The following is a 22,677-nucleotide window of genomic DNA, read 5'->3' as shown; positions in this document are numbered from 1 at the left end:
AATTTGCTAAGGAGGTAGATCTTATATTGGGATTCACTGGTGGCTCAGTCGATAAAGAATCCAACTGCAATGCAGGAGACCTGGGTTTGATCCTGGGGTTGGGAAGATCCCCTGGAGGAGGGCATGGCAACCCACTCCAGCATTCTTGCCTGGAGAATCTCCATGGACAGAGGAGCCTGGCAGGCTGCAGTCCATGGGGTCACGAAGAGTCAGACATGACTGAGCAACTAAGCACAGCACAACACAGATCTTATATTAAGTATTTTTACCATAAAATAATAGCAATAATAAAAACTGAGTGGGAGGAAACTTTAGGAGAGGATGGATATGTTTTCAGCCTTGATGGTTTCCTGGGTAGAGCTTTTTACATGTCAATCAAACCTCAATAAAGTGCTTTTTATATGTACATCATTATAGTCACATTTACTGAGCACATATTCTGGGCCATTTCATTTAACTTTTGCAGGAACCCTAGGAGTTAGATGTTCAGTTATTATTTCCCTTAACAGTTGAGAAAACTGAGTCTCAGAGATGCTAACTTACTTGGCAAAGGTTACAGACCTGGTAAATTCTATAGCCAGGATTTTGAATCCCAGACTGTCACTTATTACTAGTATCACTACCTTATATATGCAGGACCTTTCACAGCTCATTGATTATGGGTGTTATTACTCTGTGAATTCTCTCAGTCCCCCAGTGTGTGTGAAGAATGCGAGCCTCATAGAGATAGAGTGCCTGCCCCCATCCACAGATGGCAATCAGTGGTTCTGGAGTTGGAACCCAGACTTTCTGTTCATGCTCTCGTTACCACAGCATGCTGACACACCTGCTAAATATTTTGCCCTAAAATTGTTTTCTTATGACTTCTATAAACACAACCAAAAACATTAACAAGTGAGATTAACACAGAGAAATACTGAATGAATGACTGTATTTAAATATTTTTTAGACCCTTTTCAATGGGCTCCTAAACATGGTATAATTCGATTCCAAGGCTTTCTACACACAGATAGATATCAGCTCCTGATCACTTATAAACACCAAGCTCTGGGTCCAAATGATTTCAGTCCAAGACTCCTGGGGATAAGAATCCTTCAAAGCAGGCCATGAAGCTATAGAACCCTGCCCAGCTCCCCACCCATACAAAGCATTTTCCTGCCCTCCCTCCTTCCTGTTCTCTCCCATTTGGAGGCTAGGTTTGCCCCATGACTACAACTCCCAGCCTGACACCCAACCTAAGTTCTTCTGGGCTGGGGCCCATTAACAATTCCTTTCTGGCCTCCCAACCAGATCTGGACACTGGGCAACATGCTCCCTATAATCTGTCCCTACTCCTTCCCATATTTCTTGGTACCCGTAGTTTGTAGTGAACTCAAACCCATACAAGACACTTTAAAGAATAATGTCATTCGTTTATCTGATAAAGTCCACAACACATAGAACCCCCAATGAGTAAAAGTGGACCCTTAGTAAAAGACATTAAAGCTGTTACAAAAAATATCATCAGACAGCACCAGGCTGAGGGGTGGGATCTTGGGGGTGTGTGGGAGAGAGGCTTAAGAGGGAGGGAATATATGTATACTTGTGGCTGATTCACGTTGTTGTACTGCAGAAACCAACATAACATCGTAAAGCAACTATCCTCCAATTAAAAATAAATGTAAAAAAATAATAAAATATCTATATCAAATGATCATTCTCCTTCCAACAATCATTATGAATTAAGAGTTTCTTAAATGATTACATTCACTAGTTGTAACAAATTTATTTTGAGAGGTCTTACAGAACAAATCTAAAGATTAATCGTGTAATGCTCTCTGATACTGAAATTGCTAAACTTCTCACAGAATATGAAAAGCAAATTTACTTTTGAAACATCTTCCTCCAGTTTATGGGTCTTTGGGGACTGATTGTGAGTGTTCCGTGGCTACTTCTATAAAAAGGTTTGTGATATCCAATAATAGTACTCTTAAAGAATAATTAGCATCTTTAGCTATATTATTCATCACAGCTCATGGAATCCAACGAAGGCACACAGTCAAGGAAATGATACTTGGTTGATATCCAAAAACAGTCAGAGCTGGCAGTCTGGTTTGCAGCCTCAGTAGTCCAAGCAAGGAGTAGAATAGGACACAAGGAGGCATGAGAGTAAATACTTCCCATCTGTGTGTCTCTGAGTGTGTGCATGACTTGTGTCCAAGTCTTCTGTGATGCCATGGACTACAGCCCACCAGGCTCCTCTGTCCATGGGATTTCCCAGGCAAGAATACTAGAGTGGGTTGACATTTCCTCCTCCAGAGATCTTCCTGAGCCAGGGATCGAACTCCTGTCTCTTCCGTCTCCTGCACTGGCAGGTGGCTCCTTTACCACTGCACCACCTGGGAAGCCTAAATACTTCCCACAGCATTCCAAAGATGTGACCCCTAAATTCAATTTTTCATTCCCAATAATGTCCCTTAGAAAACGTGTAGCTTAATTATAATGAGTGCATCCAGTTTTGATGCCTTTATGTCTTATCTAAGAATGCTCCCCACTTTCTGTTTTATGTGATATCTATTACACAGTTGAGCTTCACTCTTTTTTTGGTATAATTTCAATCTTTAAAAACTTGTGGGGAGGCTCTACTTTCCTCACAAATGAACAAGAGTCCCTGATCTCCAGACAGCCTCTCCTTTTACCTCCCTGCTCTGTTAAACCTGCCACTCCCTTCCTTAGTCCCTCCAAAGTGGGTTCCACCTGAAGTAGACTTACTATCCTATTCTTTACATGAGTCCATCACTCCTTTCTCCACATATTTCCCTCCCACCTCTTCATTTCCTCTATGGACCATATTTGCAGCTGATACACCTAAGCCCATTCTGGCATGCTGTCCTCAGGAAGAACTCCTTTGATCCTGCTGTTTCCTTACTGAGTCTGGTATTTAGTCTTAATTATTTTGTTTATCTCATTCTTTACACTTCACACAATTCCTCCTAACAAGCATCATCTTGGGTTCTCCCATCAATCACTTTTTTTTAAAAAAACAGCTGTGAAATGTATGTTTATTGTTACTTCTGACCCATTCATTGTACAACTAATCCAGCACAAATTACCAGAAAAATTTTACATTATTTATTCAGGACTGTGGTTTCTCAATAACTTTGAACTTGGGGTCTTCAAATGTGAAGTTAGGGAAAGTGTTTGTGTCTGCTTTACCATATATTCGGTCAAGCTTAAAAAGCTCCCTGTCCAGTTCTTACTGATACTCTGGGTCAGCATCAACAGGTCCTCCAGATGTCTGTCGCCTAGTTCTATATTCTCTGATCTTGTCCATGAAGAATTACCGTACAGGATCAAGTTCCTTATTAGATGCCACTGCTGTAACACCTATGTTCCTCCTCAGAGAGACTAAGACTGCAGATTGAATGACAGTGGACCTGAAAAGCCTCTGAAGAATCATGGTGATCCTGTTCCTTGCATTCAATCCCAAGCTGCCAGAGCCGCCACTGCCACCACCCTGTTCCCATCAATCACTTTAGAAATATAATGGAAGGGAGGGTGGAGTGGGAAGGATGGCTTTTGAAAACTTGAATGCAAATGGCATTGCTAACAAGCTGTGCTACCTATGGAAAATTATGTAGCATCTCTGAGCTTCTATGGGCTTCCCTGGTGGCTCGGATGGTAAAGAATCTGCCTGCAGTGTGGGAACCCAGGTTTGATCCCTGGGTCAGGAAGTTCCCCTGGAGAAGGGAATGGCAACCCACTCCAGTATTCTTGCCTGGAGAATTCCATGGAGAGAGGAGCCTGGCAGGCTTCAGTCCATGGGGTTACAAAGAGTCGGACACAACTGGGTGACTAACACTGAGCCTCTATTTGCTGTAGAGGTTTGTAGAAGAGAGATTATTACCCCCATTAACCAAGGCTGGAATACAATGATCATGAAATGATGAAAGGGAAGGAGTTCCATTAACTACAAAGAATTGTCCAGAAGTAAACTGCTATTCTCCTAGCAACATCTCTGCAGCTGTTAGCAGCTGCATTCTTTCTCCACTGACAGAATCAATGTTCTCATCTCTTCTCTTGATAACTTACTCCTGAGAGACCTGGCCTAGTGACCTGTTTTAGCTTCACAGAAGGTGAAGCTGGGCCTTCATTAACTGCAGCTGAAAGTCTTAGTGTGCTAGTGGTCCACCACATAGATAATTTCTTAAAATGCCCCATGGCACATCTCGTTCCTTCTCAGTGCCTGGAGAAAAGCACCTGGTAAGTGGTTAAACTGAGCCATCCTCACCACCTTGACAGTTTATACATGTCTAGGGCTTCCTGGTGGCTCAGAGGTTAAAGCGTCTGCCTGCAATGTGGGAGACCTGGGTTCGATCCCTGGGTCGGGAAGGTCCCCTGGAGAAGGAAATGGCAACCCACTCCAGTATTCTTGCCTGGAGAATCCCATGGACGGAGGAGCCTGGTAGGTTGCAGTCCATGGAGTCGCAAAGAGTCAGACACGACTGAGAGACTTCACTCACTCACTCAGAGGCAAAAGAGTAGTGCAAGCTTTGAGACATGATGGGCCTGGGTTTGAATTCTACCAACAACCCTTACTAGGTGTATGATCCTGGGTAAGTCTCTTAACTCTGCAAGCCTCAGTTCTCTCACGTATAAAATGGAGACTAATATCTCACGTAGGCACTCAATAGATAATAATCATTAAAATGATGATTATACTATAGAAATGTGAAGAATCTGTTTAAGGAGCATCTAGCTTTACTGCTACTTTTACTGGGATTGTTCGTATTTCCTAATAACTTGTTAACCAAGTCCTGAGGTTTCCAGGAGCCACTGTGACATTCACAGGCCCAAGGAGGGAAACCCTGCAGCATCTGCGTAGATGACCTGTTTTTCTCCTAGGCTACCTAAATCCCATTTCTCATACCATGCTCCATATTGCCAGAAAATGGAAATGATACAACTCCTGGATTAATTCCAAACTGAGCCACTGAGAGGTCCCCAAATAAGCCCCTTATTCTCCTGCCTAAATCCTACCCATCTTCCAAGTCTCACACTCTCTGCTTCCCCTAGTGTTCTTGGATAACACGTCTTATCTTCTCTATCCCAATACCTCCTGAAGAGCAAAAACCCTGCTACCATCTCACTGGGCAAGTTCAGAGTGGGGCTTAAGGGGAAGAAGAGGCAGAGAAGATGGTACCAATGACCCTTAGAGGAAGTAGAAAGATAAATTACTGAAGTTGGGGAAAATGTGAACCCAAGAGTTACTCTATGCTCAGACAGGATTTTCAAGATGGGAAAAATGCAGTCTAGTGTAAGAAAACAAATGAGAGAAGAGCTATGGAGACTTCATCCTGGAAAGATGCAAAATATCTTCACAGGGCTTTCCATATACAACGTTCTATAAGGCTGTGATTAAAATCCATAATGAAAAGCTAGGTGTTTAGAGAATAAACATTATTGTTCAATCAGTGCAGAAATTATCGTCAATTAAGCTAACTGGAGAGTCTCAAAAAACCAGAGATGTTCAAACTGTGCTAGAGGGCTCTCCTCCTCTGAGCATTTTCAGTGAGTTTAACACTCCTTTTGCCTGCAGTATACCAGGTACTATAGCTGTTCCCTGATGGGGCGCCTCAGGAACAAAGCTGAGTTTGATTCCTGCCTGTCTTCCTGGTGTCCAACAGAGAGTGAGACACAGAGTCCTTCCTCTATAACTGGGTGCTGGACCACATTTCCTCACGCCTGAGCGAGCCTCAAGGTCAGGTCTTGAGTTGCAAAATTTTGACTCTAAGTCCAGAACCTTTCTAAGATAATGCAACCCCCAAACTGAGAGATCTCCATGAATATCTGCTGACAGAGACGTGACCACCTCCTGGCCCCTTCTTCCTTTACCTGTCTAACTCTGGCAGGAATGCCTCCTCAACCCTACCTGTGGGCTCAGCCTGGCCCCTAGTTCTGGACACTATCCTGGCCTAAAGAAGCATGAGGTCTCAGTATAAGCATAACCAACATGGTGACTAAGACAACTCAGATCTAATCTCTTGGAGGGGAGACAGGACCTCCAGTTCTTTTACCATCTAGTCAATGCTGTAACAACAATGGATTTGGAGTGCTAGCACCTTAAGAAATCACCTGTTTTCACTGCTCCTTGTACTAGTACAGACATAACTTTTCATAGCAAAAAACATAGAAAAATTAGAAGTTTTATTGTGCTTTTTGAACTTCACATTATAAAATTTTATCTCTGCCTTGCTATCTAGTCTTTAGTGGTCATACACATGCTTGTAAAATATCCAAATCTCAGGAATTAGAAGGGTGTAAAACAAGGGGCTTGAGGTGAAAAGAATATCCTAGGCTTAAGAACAAACAAAGCCAACTCAAAAACTTCTTTGTTCAAAATTCAAAGATATTTTGTTTTAAATGATATCTAGGTGTTTTGTTTTGTTTTTTAAGAACATTTTAGGGATAAAAACTAAGCTTCTTGTGTTGCTTGAGGCAAGGCCTGGCTTCTCTCTTCCTTGAAGACCTTTTGCAAAATACAGAAGCCATAATCTGCTAGCCTCCATGTTCACTGCCCACCCTGCCCTCTGGAGGGCTACAGGGTATCCAGGATGTGTTCAATCTTGCTGACCAGCTCCCGTCGCTTTCCTGAAATGAGCTTTTTATTCTCGATGTAGATGTCTTTCTTGAGCTTGCCGGCCACCAGCCACTCGGCCTCTACTGCTGACTTCAGGACCAGCTCCTTGACCTGCGTGTCCAGTTTTTGCATTTCGCTCACTTTGTCGCACAGGTTGGAGCCCTCAGTTTTCAGCCTGGACTGCAGCACTGCCACCTCGCTGGTCAAAGCCTTGTGCTTCATTTCCAGGCTCTTCTTGCCACTGTTGAGGCTGGACACATCCCGGGACTGTTTGTATCTACTGACTGTCTTGTCAAAGTGATGGTAGAGACCTAGTCTCTTGCTGACCAGGGTCAAGACCTGCTCTGTTATGCAAGCCACCTTCATCCTGGCTTCTGCAGCTGGATTCTTTGTGATGGATAAGTCCAGCCTGACATAGATGATGATGGTGAAGAACAGAATGGAGAAGGCAGCCACCAACAGCAGGGGCTCCTGTAGCATGAGCACCTTGCTGAAGGTGTAGTGCACCACGATGTCCTGAATGTGCTCTTCCACCAGGTTTTTCTTGTGGGCCACGATCACAGGGCGGCCAAATGTGTCCAGGTAGGTATAGTGCAGCTCGTCGGGGGCTCGGCTGATCTCATAGGGACTGTCCACCTGGATGCTCCTGGCCCCTTCAGGGAGGATGATCTTCACAGTCAGAGAGTCTATCACTTGTTTATCAAACACGTGGTCCACAAGCCTCATCTTCAACACATACTGGTCTCCCAAATTATAGAGGTACTCATAGCTTGGGAGGTTGTAGCCAATGATGTAATGAGTCTTCCATCCGCCAAAGAGAGGGAAACGAGGCTTCATTTCCATCTCCACCGAGTCATCCAAAATAAGGAGTTGTCTGGTGTAAATGCTGCCAATCTCATCCCGGTAATAAACATCCTGGGCAGAGGCAGGAAGGATGGTCTTAAAAGAATGGATGGAGGAGATGCCACTATCTATCCATCTGTCATAATCATAACGCGAAAAAGACCCCTTCAGCACAGCCCCTGTGTGCTTCAGGTTCACGTTTTCTTCCACAGCAATATTACCCCAGTGTGAGACCTCGATGACTCGGGTCATGCTGGTGACGGTCAGGAAAGGGCTGTTGTTCTCAGAATGTACTTTAAAACTATCCTGACTATAGGCAGGGATGTCGTGGAAAGGGCCGTAATCCAGGAGATTGTCGTGGCGCATGGGGTTGCCCAATTTGGTATAGCTCTCCACGTTTGGGGAGGCAAGCTTCACACGCATGGTTTGCGTCTTGGTCGGGTAGGGAGAGTAGAAATAATGGTTCCCCTCAAACACCACAAACTGTTTCTCAGACTGCGTGATCTGGGTTGGAAATGGCTGAATCACGTGGGTATAAACGGCTTCCACAACGACTGAAACCTCGGCCCCAGGATCGAGAGCAACTGGGAGTTGGACTGTGAAGAATCTCCCGCTTTTACCATTAATTTTGGTCTCCTGTACTTCCAGACTGTTGGTTTCCTCATCCACTCCCGGCACCTGCACGCCGAGGTGTGCCAGCTGGGCCTCCAACTCTGGCTCCAGCGCTACCAGGAAGGAGGCAGCGTGGGGCGAGGAGTCACTGCCCGAGTGAGCCAGGACCACCTCGGCTGTCACCTTGGCCAGGTGGCTGCTCAGGTCCACCGTGCGCCTCACCTCTTCGTTGACCAGTGGCGGAGCCTCCGCAGAGGTGCTGCCTGGCTCCAGGGCCCAGGACGCAAACAGCAGCAGCAACGGCAGCAGGTGGACTGCGGGCGCCTCCATAGCCGTGACCTAGTTGAGCCCTGCCTGCGTGTGCGTGCCCTGCGTTCCCCACAGGGCAGCGGCTCATTGGGCCACTCAGTTCCCCAAGATGGCGGCGCCCAGGGCCCCACAGTTAGTATTTAACGAGGTAAGTTTTTTTTTTTTTTCTTTTCAATAATAGTGTCTGCTTTTTAATTTTTTTTTAATTGAAGGATAATTGCTCTCAGAATTTTGTGGTTTTCTGTCATACATCAACGAGAATCAGTGATACTGATTCTTGTTGAGGTATCTGTAATGACTTTACAGTACTATAAGCAATCTGTAAGTAACTATTCCAGTTTCAGCACATCACCTCTATCAGACGTGATTATCTAACATTTTTGCTAATTTAGAATGAATATAGTATCTCATTAAAATCTTCTTGTACTTCTTTACTCACTGGTGAGTTGGAAGATTTCCTTTATGCTTGTTACTAATCACATTGCCTCTTGCATATTTTGAAAGTACAAGAATGTTTACTCTAGTGGCCCAGATGTTTGGGTTCCTGCATTTATAAACTGTTCTCCCTTGCTTTGGCTTTATAACCTATTTGCTAATCTCCCTCACACCACTTGATCCATTATTTGTGTACTGTTTAACCAAAGTCTACAAACTTGGGTAGGGATTAAGACAATGTCACTTGCAGTTTGGGCTCCAGTATAAATTCCTTTTTTTTTTTTTTAAGCTATGTGGCATTAATTGATTCACTTTTTCTCTCAAAGTCTCTTTTCTCACATGTAAAAAAGAGAAACACCACTTCTCTGCTTACCCCACAGTGTTATATGAGAACTATAAGCCTTGTAAAAGCAGGGTCAGACAATTTTTTCTGTAAAGGGCCTTATGGTAACTATTTTAGGCTTACAGATCATATGATCTCTGTTACAACTACTCAACTCTGCTATTGTACCATGAAAATAGTGTAGACAATGATAGTCAATTAATAAACATGACTGTAGTCTAGCAAAACATTTTTAGAATATCAAAACTTAATTTTATATTTATGTATAAACATATTTATATCTAAATATATGTATATATGTACATAAATTTACATTTAAATAAATTATATAACAGGCATATTACATTTACATATTATATAATTACACTTACAAATGTTATATAATATATATAATTACATATGCATATAATTTAATTTTATAAAATTTTCATGTATCACAAAATATTGTTCTTTTTCTTTTCTGCTACTTGCTTTTTTATTTGCTTAAAAATAGTTTCAGGTTGATAACAATTTTACTACTCTCCCTGTTTGTTTGTTATTTATTTATTTTAATTGGAGGCTAATTACTTTACAATATTGTAGTGGTTTTTGCCATACATTGACATGAATCAGCCATGGGTGTACATGTGTCCCTATCCTAAACTTCCTCCCATCTCCCTCCCCATCCCATCCCTCAGGGTTGTCCCAGTGCACTGGCCTGTGTCATGCACCGAACTTGGACTGGTGATCTATTTCACATATGGCAATATACATGTTTCAATGCTATTCTCTCAAATCATCCCACCTTCGCCTTCTCCCACAGAGTCCAAAAGTCTGTTATTTACATCTGTGTCTCTTTTGCTGTCCCGCGTATAGGGTCATCGTTACCATCTTTCTAAATTCCATATATATGCATTAATATACTGTATTGGTGGTTTTTCTTTCTGACCTACTTCACTGTGTATAATAGGCTCCAGTTTAATCCACCTCATTAGAACTGATTCAAATGTTTTTTTTTTAATATAAATTTATTGATTTTAATTGGAGGCTAATTACAATATTGTATTGGTTTTGCCATACATCAGCATGAATCTGCCATGGGTGTACATGTGTTCCCCATCCTGAACCCCCCTCCTACCTCCTTCCCCATACCATCCCTCTGGGTCATCCCAGTGCACCAGCCCCAAGTATCCTGTATCATGCATTGAACCTGGACTGGCATGCGTTCTTTTAATAGCTGATAATATTCCATTGTGTATATGTACCACAGCTTTCTTATCCATTCATATGCTGATGGACATCTAGGTTGCGTCCATGTCCTAGCTATTGTAAACAGTGCTGTGATGAACATTAGGGTACATGTGTCTTCCAATTCTGGTTTCCTCTGTGTGTATGATATTTTTGCAGCTACTTAAAAGTGTAAAATGTAAAAGCATTCTTTGCTCATGCTCTATTACAAAAATAGGCATTAGGCTGGATTTAGCCCACAGCCTATAGTTTGCCAACCTCTGCCCTAAAGCCCTATCCAATAGCATGAGATCTCATGGGACAGTCAAAACAAATAGGTACCCAGAACAGGCAACAGTACTGTCACTGATTTTTTGTTGTGAAAACAAGGAACAGAGAAAGTGTTGTGACTTGCCCAAAGCCACACGGTCCTCCAGAGGTAGAACTGGGATTTCCATCAGATCTGCCTTTTTCCAAACCCCCAAGCATTGTCTGCTGTAGCAGCTACCTCTCCAGTCAGTGATCTCAGCCCTGGGCCAACTCTTACCTATTCCTGACCTTCCATCCTTCCTTAGTTTGTTCCACATTGCCGCCCCCCCCCCCCCCAAAACCAGGGATGCCATAGTAGCATCAGCATTTAGGAAAGAAAGAGAAAACCCAGTTCTTTTGGCTCCTACAAAGAGGCCCTTGATTCTCCAACCACAAAGTCATGTATATACAGGAATCAGCCATCAATTTTCCACATTCATAGAGATGTTTAGTGGTATACAGACTAGTGTGTGCCTGCCACAGTGTGCACTCACTCACTTGTCAGGCATCTCAGATTATAAATCTTCTCCCTCATGATGTGTGATCATAATCATATCTTTCTTTTTGTCTGCTTTTGAGGAGCTTTTACTCTTAAAAGACAAGGCCAGCAACAATAACAAAATCACCACTGTGGGAAATAGGAAACAGAGATTGACAGGTACAAGAATATCCAGTGGAAAGAGGATACAATTTGGAAAACTTTCACCAGAGTTCAAGTTGATTCTGCCATGAATTATCTGATCCCCTTGAAGCTTAGTTTCTTAGCTGAAAATGAGGACACTGAACTTTGAATGAGAACATATATAGTGTGTGCTTTGTAAACTTTAAAGTGCTATACAAACTTTAGTTAACAGTATTATTACCTGTCTTATACAACTCCAAACACTAACTTGAATCCTGACCTTCTCAGCCTGATTTGAAATGTGATGCTCGTTGTCTTCTATAGAAGCTCCAAAGCCGTGATTTCCTGAATGAATGGAGACTGAATTCATTGTGAATTCTCCTGGCACCAGCACAAATCTGAAGTATATGGGTTTGAAGTGACAAAGGATAGCATGTTATTGCAGGGGCTGTGGGGCCGGCAGCACAAGTAGAAGAATGAGCCCCGTCTTCCCTGGCAGTGGTATCAACAACTTCTGCACAACACCAAGGTGCCTCTGCATGACACCAAGGCTGCCACCTACACTGAGCACATCACAAAGCTTCCTGCTGCCTCAGCTCTCAGTCTGGCCAGGCCCTGAAACCCCAGGGATGTCAGATACACACCTCACCCTGGCTCTCTGGAGACTTAGGCATCTGGACAAGCATTCTTTCCTTAGGTTCTGATCAATGCCTGTTAACCCTGTATCACTTGGTTCATTTTATTCATTTTATGTATGGGGAAATTGAGGTTCGTATAGTAAAGGTGGCTTGCGCCAAATTATGTAAGCCCTGTCCTTAGCTACTGTTAGGAGACTTTGGTGCAAGTTCCTATTCTGCAACCGACTAGCTGTGTGACCTTGATTGACTTATCATTGGTGAAAGGTGATTAATTCTATCATCTATTAAAATTAGCACTTTAGAGTTGACCCACTGTACTCATAATCTAATCCCTACAATAAACATTAAGACAAGGGGTATTGTGGTAATCTGCATTTTGTCTAAAAAGAAAGACAAGCTCAGAGAAATTAAGTGATCTGCAGGATTATGCAGCTAATAAATGGCATCTTCTGATTCCAAATAAAATACTTTCTCTACCAATGCGTATGACTCGAATTCCTCAATAATGAAAAGGAATTAAAGCTTGTCTTGAAAAACTTACAGGATATATGTGAAAGTATGCTGAAGTAAAAACTACTCAACCATCAGTTCCTAGCATCTTGAAAATGAAGGCTTCTATTAGTTATCTATTGCTGGGGAGTAAACCACCTCTAGACATAGCAATTTGTAACAGTGAACATTTAAGTTCTCATCCAGTTTCAGAGGGTCAGGAATATGGCAGCAGCTTAACTGGGAGACTCTGGCAAAGCTGCATCTCAAGACTTGACTGGCGCTGGAATCCTCTTCCAGGCTGTCTCCTGTGGTTGGTGGCTGGAGGCCTCTATTCCCCCATGGTGGGGATGGGCGGTGATCTCCATGGGCTGCCTGAGTGTCTTTATGATGTGGCAGCTGGTTCCCCTGGACTGAATGATCCAAGACAGACAGAGAGAATATACCCAAAAAGGAAGCTGCAGTCTCTTTTTAACCTATTAAGAGTGACATACCACCACTTTTGCAGTATTCTATTCTCTATGTCCAACCCAAACTCAGGGGGAGAGCATTACACTCATACATGAATATCATGAAGTGAGGATCAGGAAGATCATTTTGGAGTCTGGCTACTATAGGATCCCTTTATAATTCTAAAGTTTCTGTTGGCTCCCATGAGATGAATATCATAATTTTTATATCATCTATTTTATTAATAAGATATTAAACTACATGAAATTGCCCCAATTTGACTATTTGTGACCCACAAAAAATGGTCATTTCATATGGTTCAGCCTAGTTGACAACCTTTGGAAGTAGCTGATGCCAATAGTTCAGCTATGGGGCTGCTATTCTACATAGTTACTGAGAAACTTTAATGGGCAGAAACTGATCTAACTCCTGGAGGTACAATGGTGAATGAGACAAGGAAGATCTTTCCTCATGGACTTCATACTCTTAACGGTTCTCTTAGAACTATGAATCCTTGAGACCCACCCTAGACTCACTAAATCAGGAAATGTGGGGTTGAGGCCAAGGATTTACATTTCCTAATGCCCCACCAGTGACTCTGATGCAGCTGAGTCCATGGTCCAGCATTTGGGAACCACTGGTACATATTTCCACTCTCACCTTCTTCACCTCCCATTTACTCTACAACCCGCAGCAATGGGTTTCCACTTCACCACTTCACAGAAATTGCTCTTGCTCGTATCACCATGAACTCTTGAAAGCCAAGTCCATTAACTCTTCTAGACTTCTCTTACTTTCTTCCTGTGGCATGATGTTACTGGCCTCATCTTTCTTCTTAAAATCCCCTCCTCTGGCTTTTAACAACACTCTCTTTTTGTTCTGCTCCTACCTTCAGTCTGGTTGCTCCCTTTCAGTGTCCCACTGTTGATCCTCTTCCTATCCCACTGGGTAAGTGGTCCCATTGCTCTGTATTCTGGCTTCAGTCAATCCTCTCACTCTCCAAAGTGTTCCTGGGTGACTTCCTCCATAACCCTGGTTTAAGCAGTCTATATCAATGACTTGGAACCCTGTACACCAGACTTCACTCCCCAGGACTTGTTGGCACACAATACTCAATAGACCCCGTGATGTACCCCATTTATTCATGAAGGATATTAATAAATATATCCTTAGGCTCCAGTGGTCCAGAGCTATTTATTAAGCTATTTTTTATTGGATTATAACTAAACAATATAATTTAACTCAAACTACATTGTGAACTTCTTGAGGGCAAGAACTAAGTCTTGTTTATTTTTGTGTCCTTAAATTATTCAGGGCACTTTGAGAATATAACAGAAGAATCAGTTGAAAACTGACGTGTGTCTTGTTTCTCAATACCTACCTCATCAGCAAAGAAATAGAAAAAGTCTATGTTCCTGCCCCAGCAAGTTAACTAGCCTTTTGTTTTAGAGAAGTCACCAGGTGAGAGTGAGCTTCTCTAAAGACAAGCGCTGAACAATATTTTTGTGTTTTAAATTCTGAGACCAAAAGGGAAGAGGAGATGGAAACAATTTATTGAATGCTTAAGGGAAGAGAAGGACAGGGAAGAAGAAAGGGTGGTACAAATATGACTTTCTTTGCACATGTATATATGTGTGTGCATATGCATATTATCTCTGCATATGAAGATTATATATAGTATATGTATATATGTGTACATATATTATTCTATATATTCACATATATGAAGATCACATTGTTGTTGTTCAGTCCCTAAGTCATGTCTGACTCTTTGTGACCCCATAGACTGCAGCACGCCAGGCTTCCTTGTCCTTCACTATCTCCCAGACTTTGCTCAAATTCATGTCCATTGAGTTGGTGATGCTGTCTAACCATCTCATCCTCTATTGTCTCTTTCTCTTCCTGCCTTCAATCTTTCCCAGAATCAAAGTCTTCTCCAATGAGTTGGGTCTTTGCATTAGGTGGCCAAAGTATTAGAGCTTCAGCTTTAGTATTAGTCCATCCAAAAAATATTCATTATTGATTTTCTTTAGGGTTGACTGGTTTGATCTCGCAGTCCAAGGCACTCTCAAGAGTTTTCTTCAGCACCACAGTTTGAAACCATCAATTCTTCAGTGCTCAGCCTTCTTTATGGTCCAACTGTGACACCCATACATGACTACTGGAAAAACCATAGCTTTGACTATGTGGACCTTTGTCGGCAAAGTGATGTTTTTTAATACTCTGTCTAGATTTGTCATAGCTTTCCTTCCAAGGAGCAAGTGTCTTTTAATTTCAAGGCTGCAGTCACTGTCTGCAGTGATTTTGGAGCCCAAGAAAATAAAATCTGTCACTGCTTCCACTTTTTCCCCTTCTACTTGCACATGAAGTGATGGGACTGGATGCTATGATCTTAGTTTTTTGAATGTTGAGTTTTAAGCCAGCTTTTTTACTCTCCTCCTTTACCCTCAAAAGGCTCTTTAGTTCCTCTTCACTTTCTGCCACTAGGGTGGTTTCATCTGCATATCTGAGGTTGTTGATTTTTCTCCCAGAAATCTTAATTCAAAATTCAGGCTTAAACTGAAGAAAGTAAGGAAAACCACTAGGTCATTTAGGTATGACCTAAATCAAATCCCTTATCATTATATGGTAGAGGTGATGAATAGATTCTAGGGATCAATCAGATCTGTGTCTGAAGAACTATGGATAGAGCTTCATAACACTGTACAGGAGGCAGTGACCAAAACCATCCCAAAGAAAAATAAATGCAAGAAGGCAAAGTAGTTGTCTGAGAGGCTTTACAAACAGCTGAGGAAAGAAGAGAAGCAAAAAGCAAGGGAGAAAAGGAAAGATATACCCAACTGAATTCAGAGTTCCAGAGACTAGCAAGGAGAGATATGAAGGCCTTCTTAATTGAACAGTGTAAATAGTAGAGGAAAACAATAGCATAGGCAAGACTAGAGATCTCTTCAAGAAAATTGGAGATATCAAGGGAACATTTCATGCAAGGATGGGCACAATAAAGGACAGAAATGGTAAGGACCTAACAGAAGCAGAAGAGAATAAGAAGAAGTGGCAAGAATACACAGAAAAACTATACAAAAAAAGCCTTGTTGTTGTTGTTCAGTCACAGTGGCCACAGGACTGGAAAAGGTCAGTTTTCGTTCCAATCGCAAAGAAGGGAAATGCCAAAGAATGTTCAAACTACCACACAATTGTACTCATTTCATATGCCAGCAAAGTGATGGTCAAAATCCTTCAAGCTAGGCTTCAACTGTATGTTAACCAAGAACTTCCAGATGCACAAGCTGGGTGTCAAAGAGGCAGAGAAACTAGAGATCAAATTGCCAACATTCGTTGGTTCATAGCGAAAGCTAGGGAGTTCCAGAAAAACATCTACTTCTGCTTCATTGACTACACTAAAATCTTTGACTGTGTGGATCACAACAAAGAGTGGAAGATTCCTAAAGAGATGGGAGTACCAGAGAGACCTGAGAAATTGGTGTGCAGGTCAAGAAGCAACAGGTAGAACCTTACGTGGGTGCAAAATTGGGAAGGAGCACGTCAAGGCTGGATATTGTCACCCTGTTTATTTAACCTATATGCAGGGTATATCATGTGAAGATCATATCAGTTCAGTTCAGTTCAGTCGCTCAGTCGTGTCTGACTCTTTGCGACCCCATGAATCGCAGCACGCCAGGCCTCCCTGTCCATCACCATCTCCTGGAGTTCACTCAGACTTGCGTCCATCGAGTCTGTCATGCCATCCAGCCATCTCATCCTCGGTCGTCCCCTTCTCCTCCTGCCCCCAATCCCTCCCAGCATCAGAGTCTTTTCCAGTGAGTCAACTCTTCGCATGAGGTGGCCAAAGTACTGGAGCTTCAGCTTTAGCATCATTCCTTCCAAAGAAATCCCATGGTTGATCTCCTTCAGAATGGACTGGCTGGATCTCCTTGCAGTCCAAGGGACTCTCAACAGTCTTCTCCAACACCACAGTTCAAAAGCATCAATTCTTCGGTGCTCAGCCTGCTTCACAGTCCAACTCTCACATCCATACATGACCACTGGAAACACCATAGCCTTGACTAGCCAGACCTTAGTCGGCAAAGTAATGTCTCTGCTTTTGAATATACTATCTAGGTTGGTCATAACTTTTCTTCCAAGGAGTAAGTGTCTTTTAATTTCATGGCTGCAGTCACCATCTGCAGTGATTTTGGAGCCCAAAAAGATAAAGTCTGACCCTTTCCACTGTTTCCCCATCTATTTCCCATGAAGTGATGGGACCGGATGCCATGATCTTCGTTTTCTGAATGTTGAGCTTTAGGCCAACTTTTTCACTCTACTCTTTCACTTTCATCAAGAGGCTTTTTAGCTTCTCTTCACTTTCTGCCATAAGGGTGGTGTCTTCTGCATATCTGAGGTTATTGATATTTCTCCCGGCAATCTTAATTCCAGCTTGTGTTTCTTCCAGTCCAGTGTTTCTCATGATGTACTCTGCATAGAAATTAAATACGCAGGGTGACAATATACAGCCTTGACGTACTCTTTTTCCTATTTGGAACCAGTCTTTTGTTCCATGTCCAGTTCTAACTGTTGCTTCCTGACCTGCATACACATTTCTCAAGAGGCAGGTTAGGTGGTCTGGTATTCCCATCTCTTTCAGAATTTTCCACAGTTTATTGTGATCCACACAGTCAAAGGCTTTGGCATAGTCAATAAAGCAGATAATTGGAAATGATCAAACAAGAGATGGCAAGGGTAAACATCGACATTCTAGGAATCAGCGAACTAAAATGGACTGGAATGGGTGAATTTAACTCAGATGACCATTATATCTACTACTGCAGGCAGGAATCCCTCAGAAGAAATGGAGTAGCCATCATGGTCAACAAAAGAGTCTGAAATGCAGTACTTGGATGAAATCTCAAAAACGACAGAATGATCTCTGTTCATCTCCAAGGCAAACCATTCAATATCACAGTTATCCAAGTCTATGCCCCAAACAGGAACGCTGAAGAAACTGAAGTTGAGCGGTTTTATGAAGACCTACAAGACCTTTTAGAACTAACACACAAAAAAGGTGTCCTTTTCATTATAGGGGACTGGAATGCAAAAGTAGGAAGTCAAGAAACACCTGGAGTAACAGGTAAATTTGGCCTTGGAATGTGGAATGAAGCAGGGCAAAGACTAATAGAGTTTTGCCAAGAAAATGCACTAGTCATAGTAAACACCCTCTTCCAACAACACAAGAGAAGACTCTACACATGGACATCACCAGATGGTCAACACCGAAATCAGATTGATTATATTCTTTGCAGCCGCAGATGGAGAAGCTCTATACAGTCAACAAAAACAAGACCAGGAGCTGACTGTGGCTCAGACCATGAATCCTTATTACCAAATTCAAACTCAAATTGAAGAAAGTAGGGAAAACCACTACACCATTCAGGTATGACCCAAATCAAATCTCTTATGATTATACAGTGGAAGTGAGAAATAGATTTAAGGGCCTAGATCTGATAGATAGAGTGCCTGATGAACTATGGAATGAGGTTCGTGACACTGTACAGGAGACGGGGATCAAGACCATCCCCATGGAAAAGAAATGCAAAAAAGCAAAATGGCTGTCTGGGGAGGCCTTACAAATAGCTGTGAAAAGAAGAGAGGTGAAAAGCAAAGGAGAAAAGGAAAGATAGAAGCATCTGAATGCAGAGTTCCAAAGAATAGCAGGAAGAGATAAGAAAGCCTTCTTCAGTGATCAATGCAAAGACATAGAGGAAAACAACAGAATGGGAAAGACTAGAGATCTCTTCAAGAAAATTAGAGATAGCAAGGGAACATTTCATGCAAAGATGGGCTCGATAAAGGACAGAAATGGTATGGACCTAACAGAAGCAGAAGATATTAAGAAGAGGTGGCAAGAATACATGGAAGAACTGTACAAAAAAGATCTTCACGACCCAGATAATCATGATGATGTGATCACTAATCTAGAGCCAGACATCTTGGAATGTGAAGTCAAGTGGGCCTTAGAAAGCATCACTATGAACAAAGCTAGTGGAGGTGATGGAATTCCAATTGAGCTGTTTCAAATCCTGAAAGATGATGATGTGAAAGTGCTGCACTCAATATGCCAGCAGATTTGGAAAACTCAGCAATGGCCACAGGACTGGAAAAGGTCAGTTTTCATTCCAATCCCAAAGAAAGGCAATGCCAAAGAATGCTCAAACCAGCACACAATTGTACTCATCTCACATGCTAGTAAAGTAATGCTCAAAATTCTCCAAGCCAGGCTTCCGCAATACATGAACCATGAACTCCCTGATGTTCAAGCTGGTTTTAGAAAAGGCAGAGGAACCAGAGATCAAATGGCCAACATGCACTGGATCGTGGAAAAAGCATCATATATATAAAACACAATGCTTCACATGATTATTATGTAAAGTAAATGAAGTATTATAAATAAAACACTGAACATGTATCGGGTACATAGTAATGAAGCATTCTGCTCTCTCCAAAATCCTACTTGCTTAAGCCAAGACAAAATTACAAAGCATTTCCATTTGAGTCAGACCTAATTGTTAAGCCTAACATTAGGCCCGAGAGAGAATAACTGCACTCTTGAAATTGTATACATAATTTGTACAAAGATGCATATGTTTTTCTGAGGATAAAAGCCATAATTTGCATGAGATACACAAAGGAGTCCGTGTCTCTAAAAATTTCCAGAATGCCTAGGAATCAAGTGCTGGTCAACATTTCAACAATTGTTACCATTCTTACTTATTCTTAAACATACTACTTTCCCAATCAAGATATGCATCAGTGACTCAAAGATCCTCCTTTTAAGGAGACTAGTGGAATCTTCTTCATTCATGCCTGTACTCATGCATTCATTTATGCAATAAGCAATCATTTGTACTGACTCTACATTTAACATTGCTAAGCCCAGCATACAGAGACACAGACTGTAAGATCACTCAAAAGACAACTACCTAAACTGTGATGAAGGCTTAAAGTGACCAAAAATTTGAAAAAGGAACATCCCAGCAGCTTAGCAGCAACAGCTTCAAAATCTGCTACTGTCAACAGCAAGAAAAATTGTTCTAAGGAAGGGAGATCACTCAGTAGTAGGGAGCAGAAGTGTAACAGAGAATGTTTTCTCTCTAACTGGGCAGAAGCTAAGGAAAGACAATCTCCCAACACCCACCTCGCCCCCATCCCTGCCTCTTTATTTTTAGCTTTATTGAACTGAAAACTTTCCTTTATGTTCTTTTTTTTTTTCCTTTAGCTTAGTGTGAATTGTGGGCTCTTGAAATATTTGAAGTGGGAAAGTCCCTAATCTATAGACCCAGCATACAAATGAGGTCTAATCTTGAAAATATCCAATGTCAAGAGTGTTACTAACTTGAGAGGTCCATTCTATATTGAATGGGCCTAATTATTAGTTGTTTCTTCCTTGTTTTGAGCTGAAATTTGCTCTAATTTTCGCCTCAAAGTCCTAATTCCATCTTCTGGGATAATATGTATCTTCCATAGCAATATTTTTAATTAATGGCTTATAAAATAAAATTTGGAATTATATCCAGTATTATAATCAATGGAATTAAATAGGATAGGATCGGCTAATAGAAGAATTATAGAATTAGAAAAAAATAGAATTATAGTATGTGAGAGAGACAGGTTTTGTTTTTCAAGGTATTTTAATTATTTATAGATTTATGTAAATGTGTACCAGGTTTGATATTAAATGTCTTTCTTACTATGGGTTGCCACTGAAAAGTTCGGAAAATAACAGTTCCTTCAGGTTAAGTTAAGACAGCTGTGTCACGGATCCCTATGTCTTCTCTTCTTCAGATTCACTGTCCCAGTATTCTTTAATAGTCCTCATTTGTTTTTGTTTCTAGTCTCTTCCCTACCATGGTCTAGCTTCTCTGACAAGACTCCCTCTTGAATGTTCCGCTTGAAATGGAAGGCACAGAACCTCTCAGATAGGACAGGACTGGGAGTCGTGCAGGAAGACGGGTAGGAGTTCTCCCTACTACAGTGCTTGCTAAGTTCTCAAATGCCTTCAGCAGTGGAGCACCAATGTCATTGATCCTATCACCAGAAAGCTTCCAAAAAGGTGTTTGTTGGAGACTTGAATTCAAAACTATATAATGCACAGCTGCTCTACCAGGTTTCAGAGTAGTGTCAAGAGAGAAAGAAGACCCCCATCCTGTGCACTCCAGGCCCACTCACACTTATTAACTTGCTCAATCTGTGGGCTATGCAGTATCATTTCACCTCACTTTACAATAAGAAAACTGAGGCTCAGAGATACAAATAAAAAAACTTGATGTATTTTAGGACTGTCATAAAACTTGCAGTAAATGGTCATCAGACAACCTATAGTGTGCTATACATCACAATAGTGGTAGCTCTCACTTAAATAGCACTTCATTGTTTTTAAGACACTCTCATAATCCCTAGTCCAATCATCCAGGGGTATGTGCAGGGCTTATGATAGAACTTTCTTCCAGATGAGAACATGCGTCCAGGGAGATTATGTTAGTTGTACAAGACCGCACAGCTAGAAGGTGGTACAACTACCTATAACTCGAGAGCAAACTCTAAATCCAATGCTATTTTCATGGGTCTCTGCCTAATGCTGACAGTTTTACTCAGACCTACTGAAGCAAATGCTCTTTATTTTCCCGGGCTTGGAAATTTACAAAGAGATTCTAAGATGCTAATGCTTTATCCGGCTATCCTGTTATGGCCAAGACGGCATGAGCGTTTGTGATTCTAGAATAAGATAGATTCTTCCTATAAATGGCCAACAAGTTTGGGCCAAGTTGTAAACATTATTTACATCAATCTCAGACAGTAGGTGAATCTGGTCAGGGTGCCAGGGAATATATGAGAAAATCAGGCAGCATTAATCTCTGTAGCATGTGTGAGGAAATAAAGACCCCCTTGACTGATGGTTGGCTTGATATGTCTGAAGAGGATTAAGTTTGGCTGCGACAGAAATGGCTGGGGAGCCAAAGTGAAGAGAACTCGATGAGGTATGGCCTTCAAAGTTTAAACTTCTAATCTCCATGGACCAGAGTGACTTCGTAAGGAATTCAAGAAGAACGCAACTCGCTCAACATATAATAGGATCCTGAAATCCTAAGAATGTTTGCCTGAGGCCAGAAAAAGGAAAGAAGTATACTGGTGGGGTGAAGTCTCATACAGACTGTGGCAGTGCTGCTTTGATAACTCAGTGCTATGGAGGCATTACGGGCTTGATGACATTTGCAGGGGTTGACACCCACCCAAACTCATCTTCTAAACGAAGAGCTTAATAGATAGAAGCAGCAGCTAAACATATCCATGCATTCACCCAAACTAACAGACTGGCAAAGTCAAGCCCAGCAATAGATGGAATTTAATCTCTGGTATTTAACCCTAAATACCATCATTGGATTTCTGAGGTGATTCTCTGACCATGCCCGCGCCCCCCCCCCACCCCCGCCCAATCCCTGCTCACAGGTTTTTCTTCTTTTAGGGGTTTGTTTTTTGATAATAAGCTCTACTTGCATTTGCAAAATATAAAAAAGTGAACCTCCAGATGGACTTCTTAAAGTGCAATCCAAACATGAGGGAAACAAGAAATCCAGAAGTCAAAGGCGAGTGGGAGTTTTTCTTCTCCCCCAAATCTCTGGGGAGTCCGATTCATTCAACATGTTCACATTCTAGTTTCATTTCCATTTTCTATAATAAGAGATGAAGATGTAATATGTCAATGTTGATGTATCAGAGAGATGATGAATTCCAGGCTAAAACACAGCGACAT

The 22,677-nt window shown here is 41.8% G+C and overlaps 1 protein-coding gene across 3 annotated transcripts in view; it reads right to left on the bottom strand.

Moving 5' to 3' along the window:
• The window catches only part of LOC105607546 (dolichyl-diphosphooligosaccharide--protein glycosyltransferase subunit 1-like), a 366,609-nt gene that overhangs the window by 17,847 nt on the left and 326,085 nt on the right, over window positions 1-22,677 (bottom strand). For 2 of the 3 annotated variants that reach the window (XM_060409244.1, XM_060409243.1), the window contains one exon: window positions 1-22,677. This exon is cut by the window's left edge and continues 17,847 nt beyond it. In XM_060409244.1, the coding sequence (XP_060265227.1) occupies window positions 6,578-8,404 (1,827 nt within the window). In that variant the 5' untranslated portion in view covers window positions 8,405-22,677 and the 3' untranslated portion in view covers window positions 1-6,577. The other variant, XM_060409245.1, reaches the window with a different exon arrangement.

This window comes from Ovis aries, chromosome 2, assembly GCF_016772045.2.
Source record: "Ovis aries strain OAR_USU_Benz2616 breed Rambouillet chromosome 2, ARS-UI_Ramb_v3.0, whole genome shotgun sequence".
In the NCBI taxonomy this organism is placed as follows: Eukaryota; Metazoa; Chordata; class Mammalia; order Artiodactyla; family Bovidae; genus Ovis; species Ovis aries.
The sequence above is the reverse complement of the archived record's forward strand: the minus strand, read 5'-3'. Positions and strand labels throughout refer to the sequence as shown.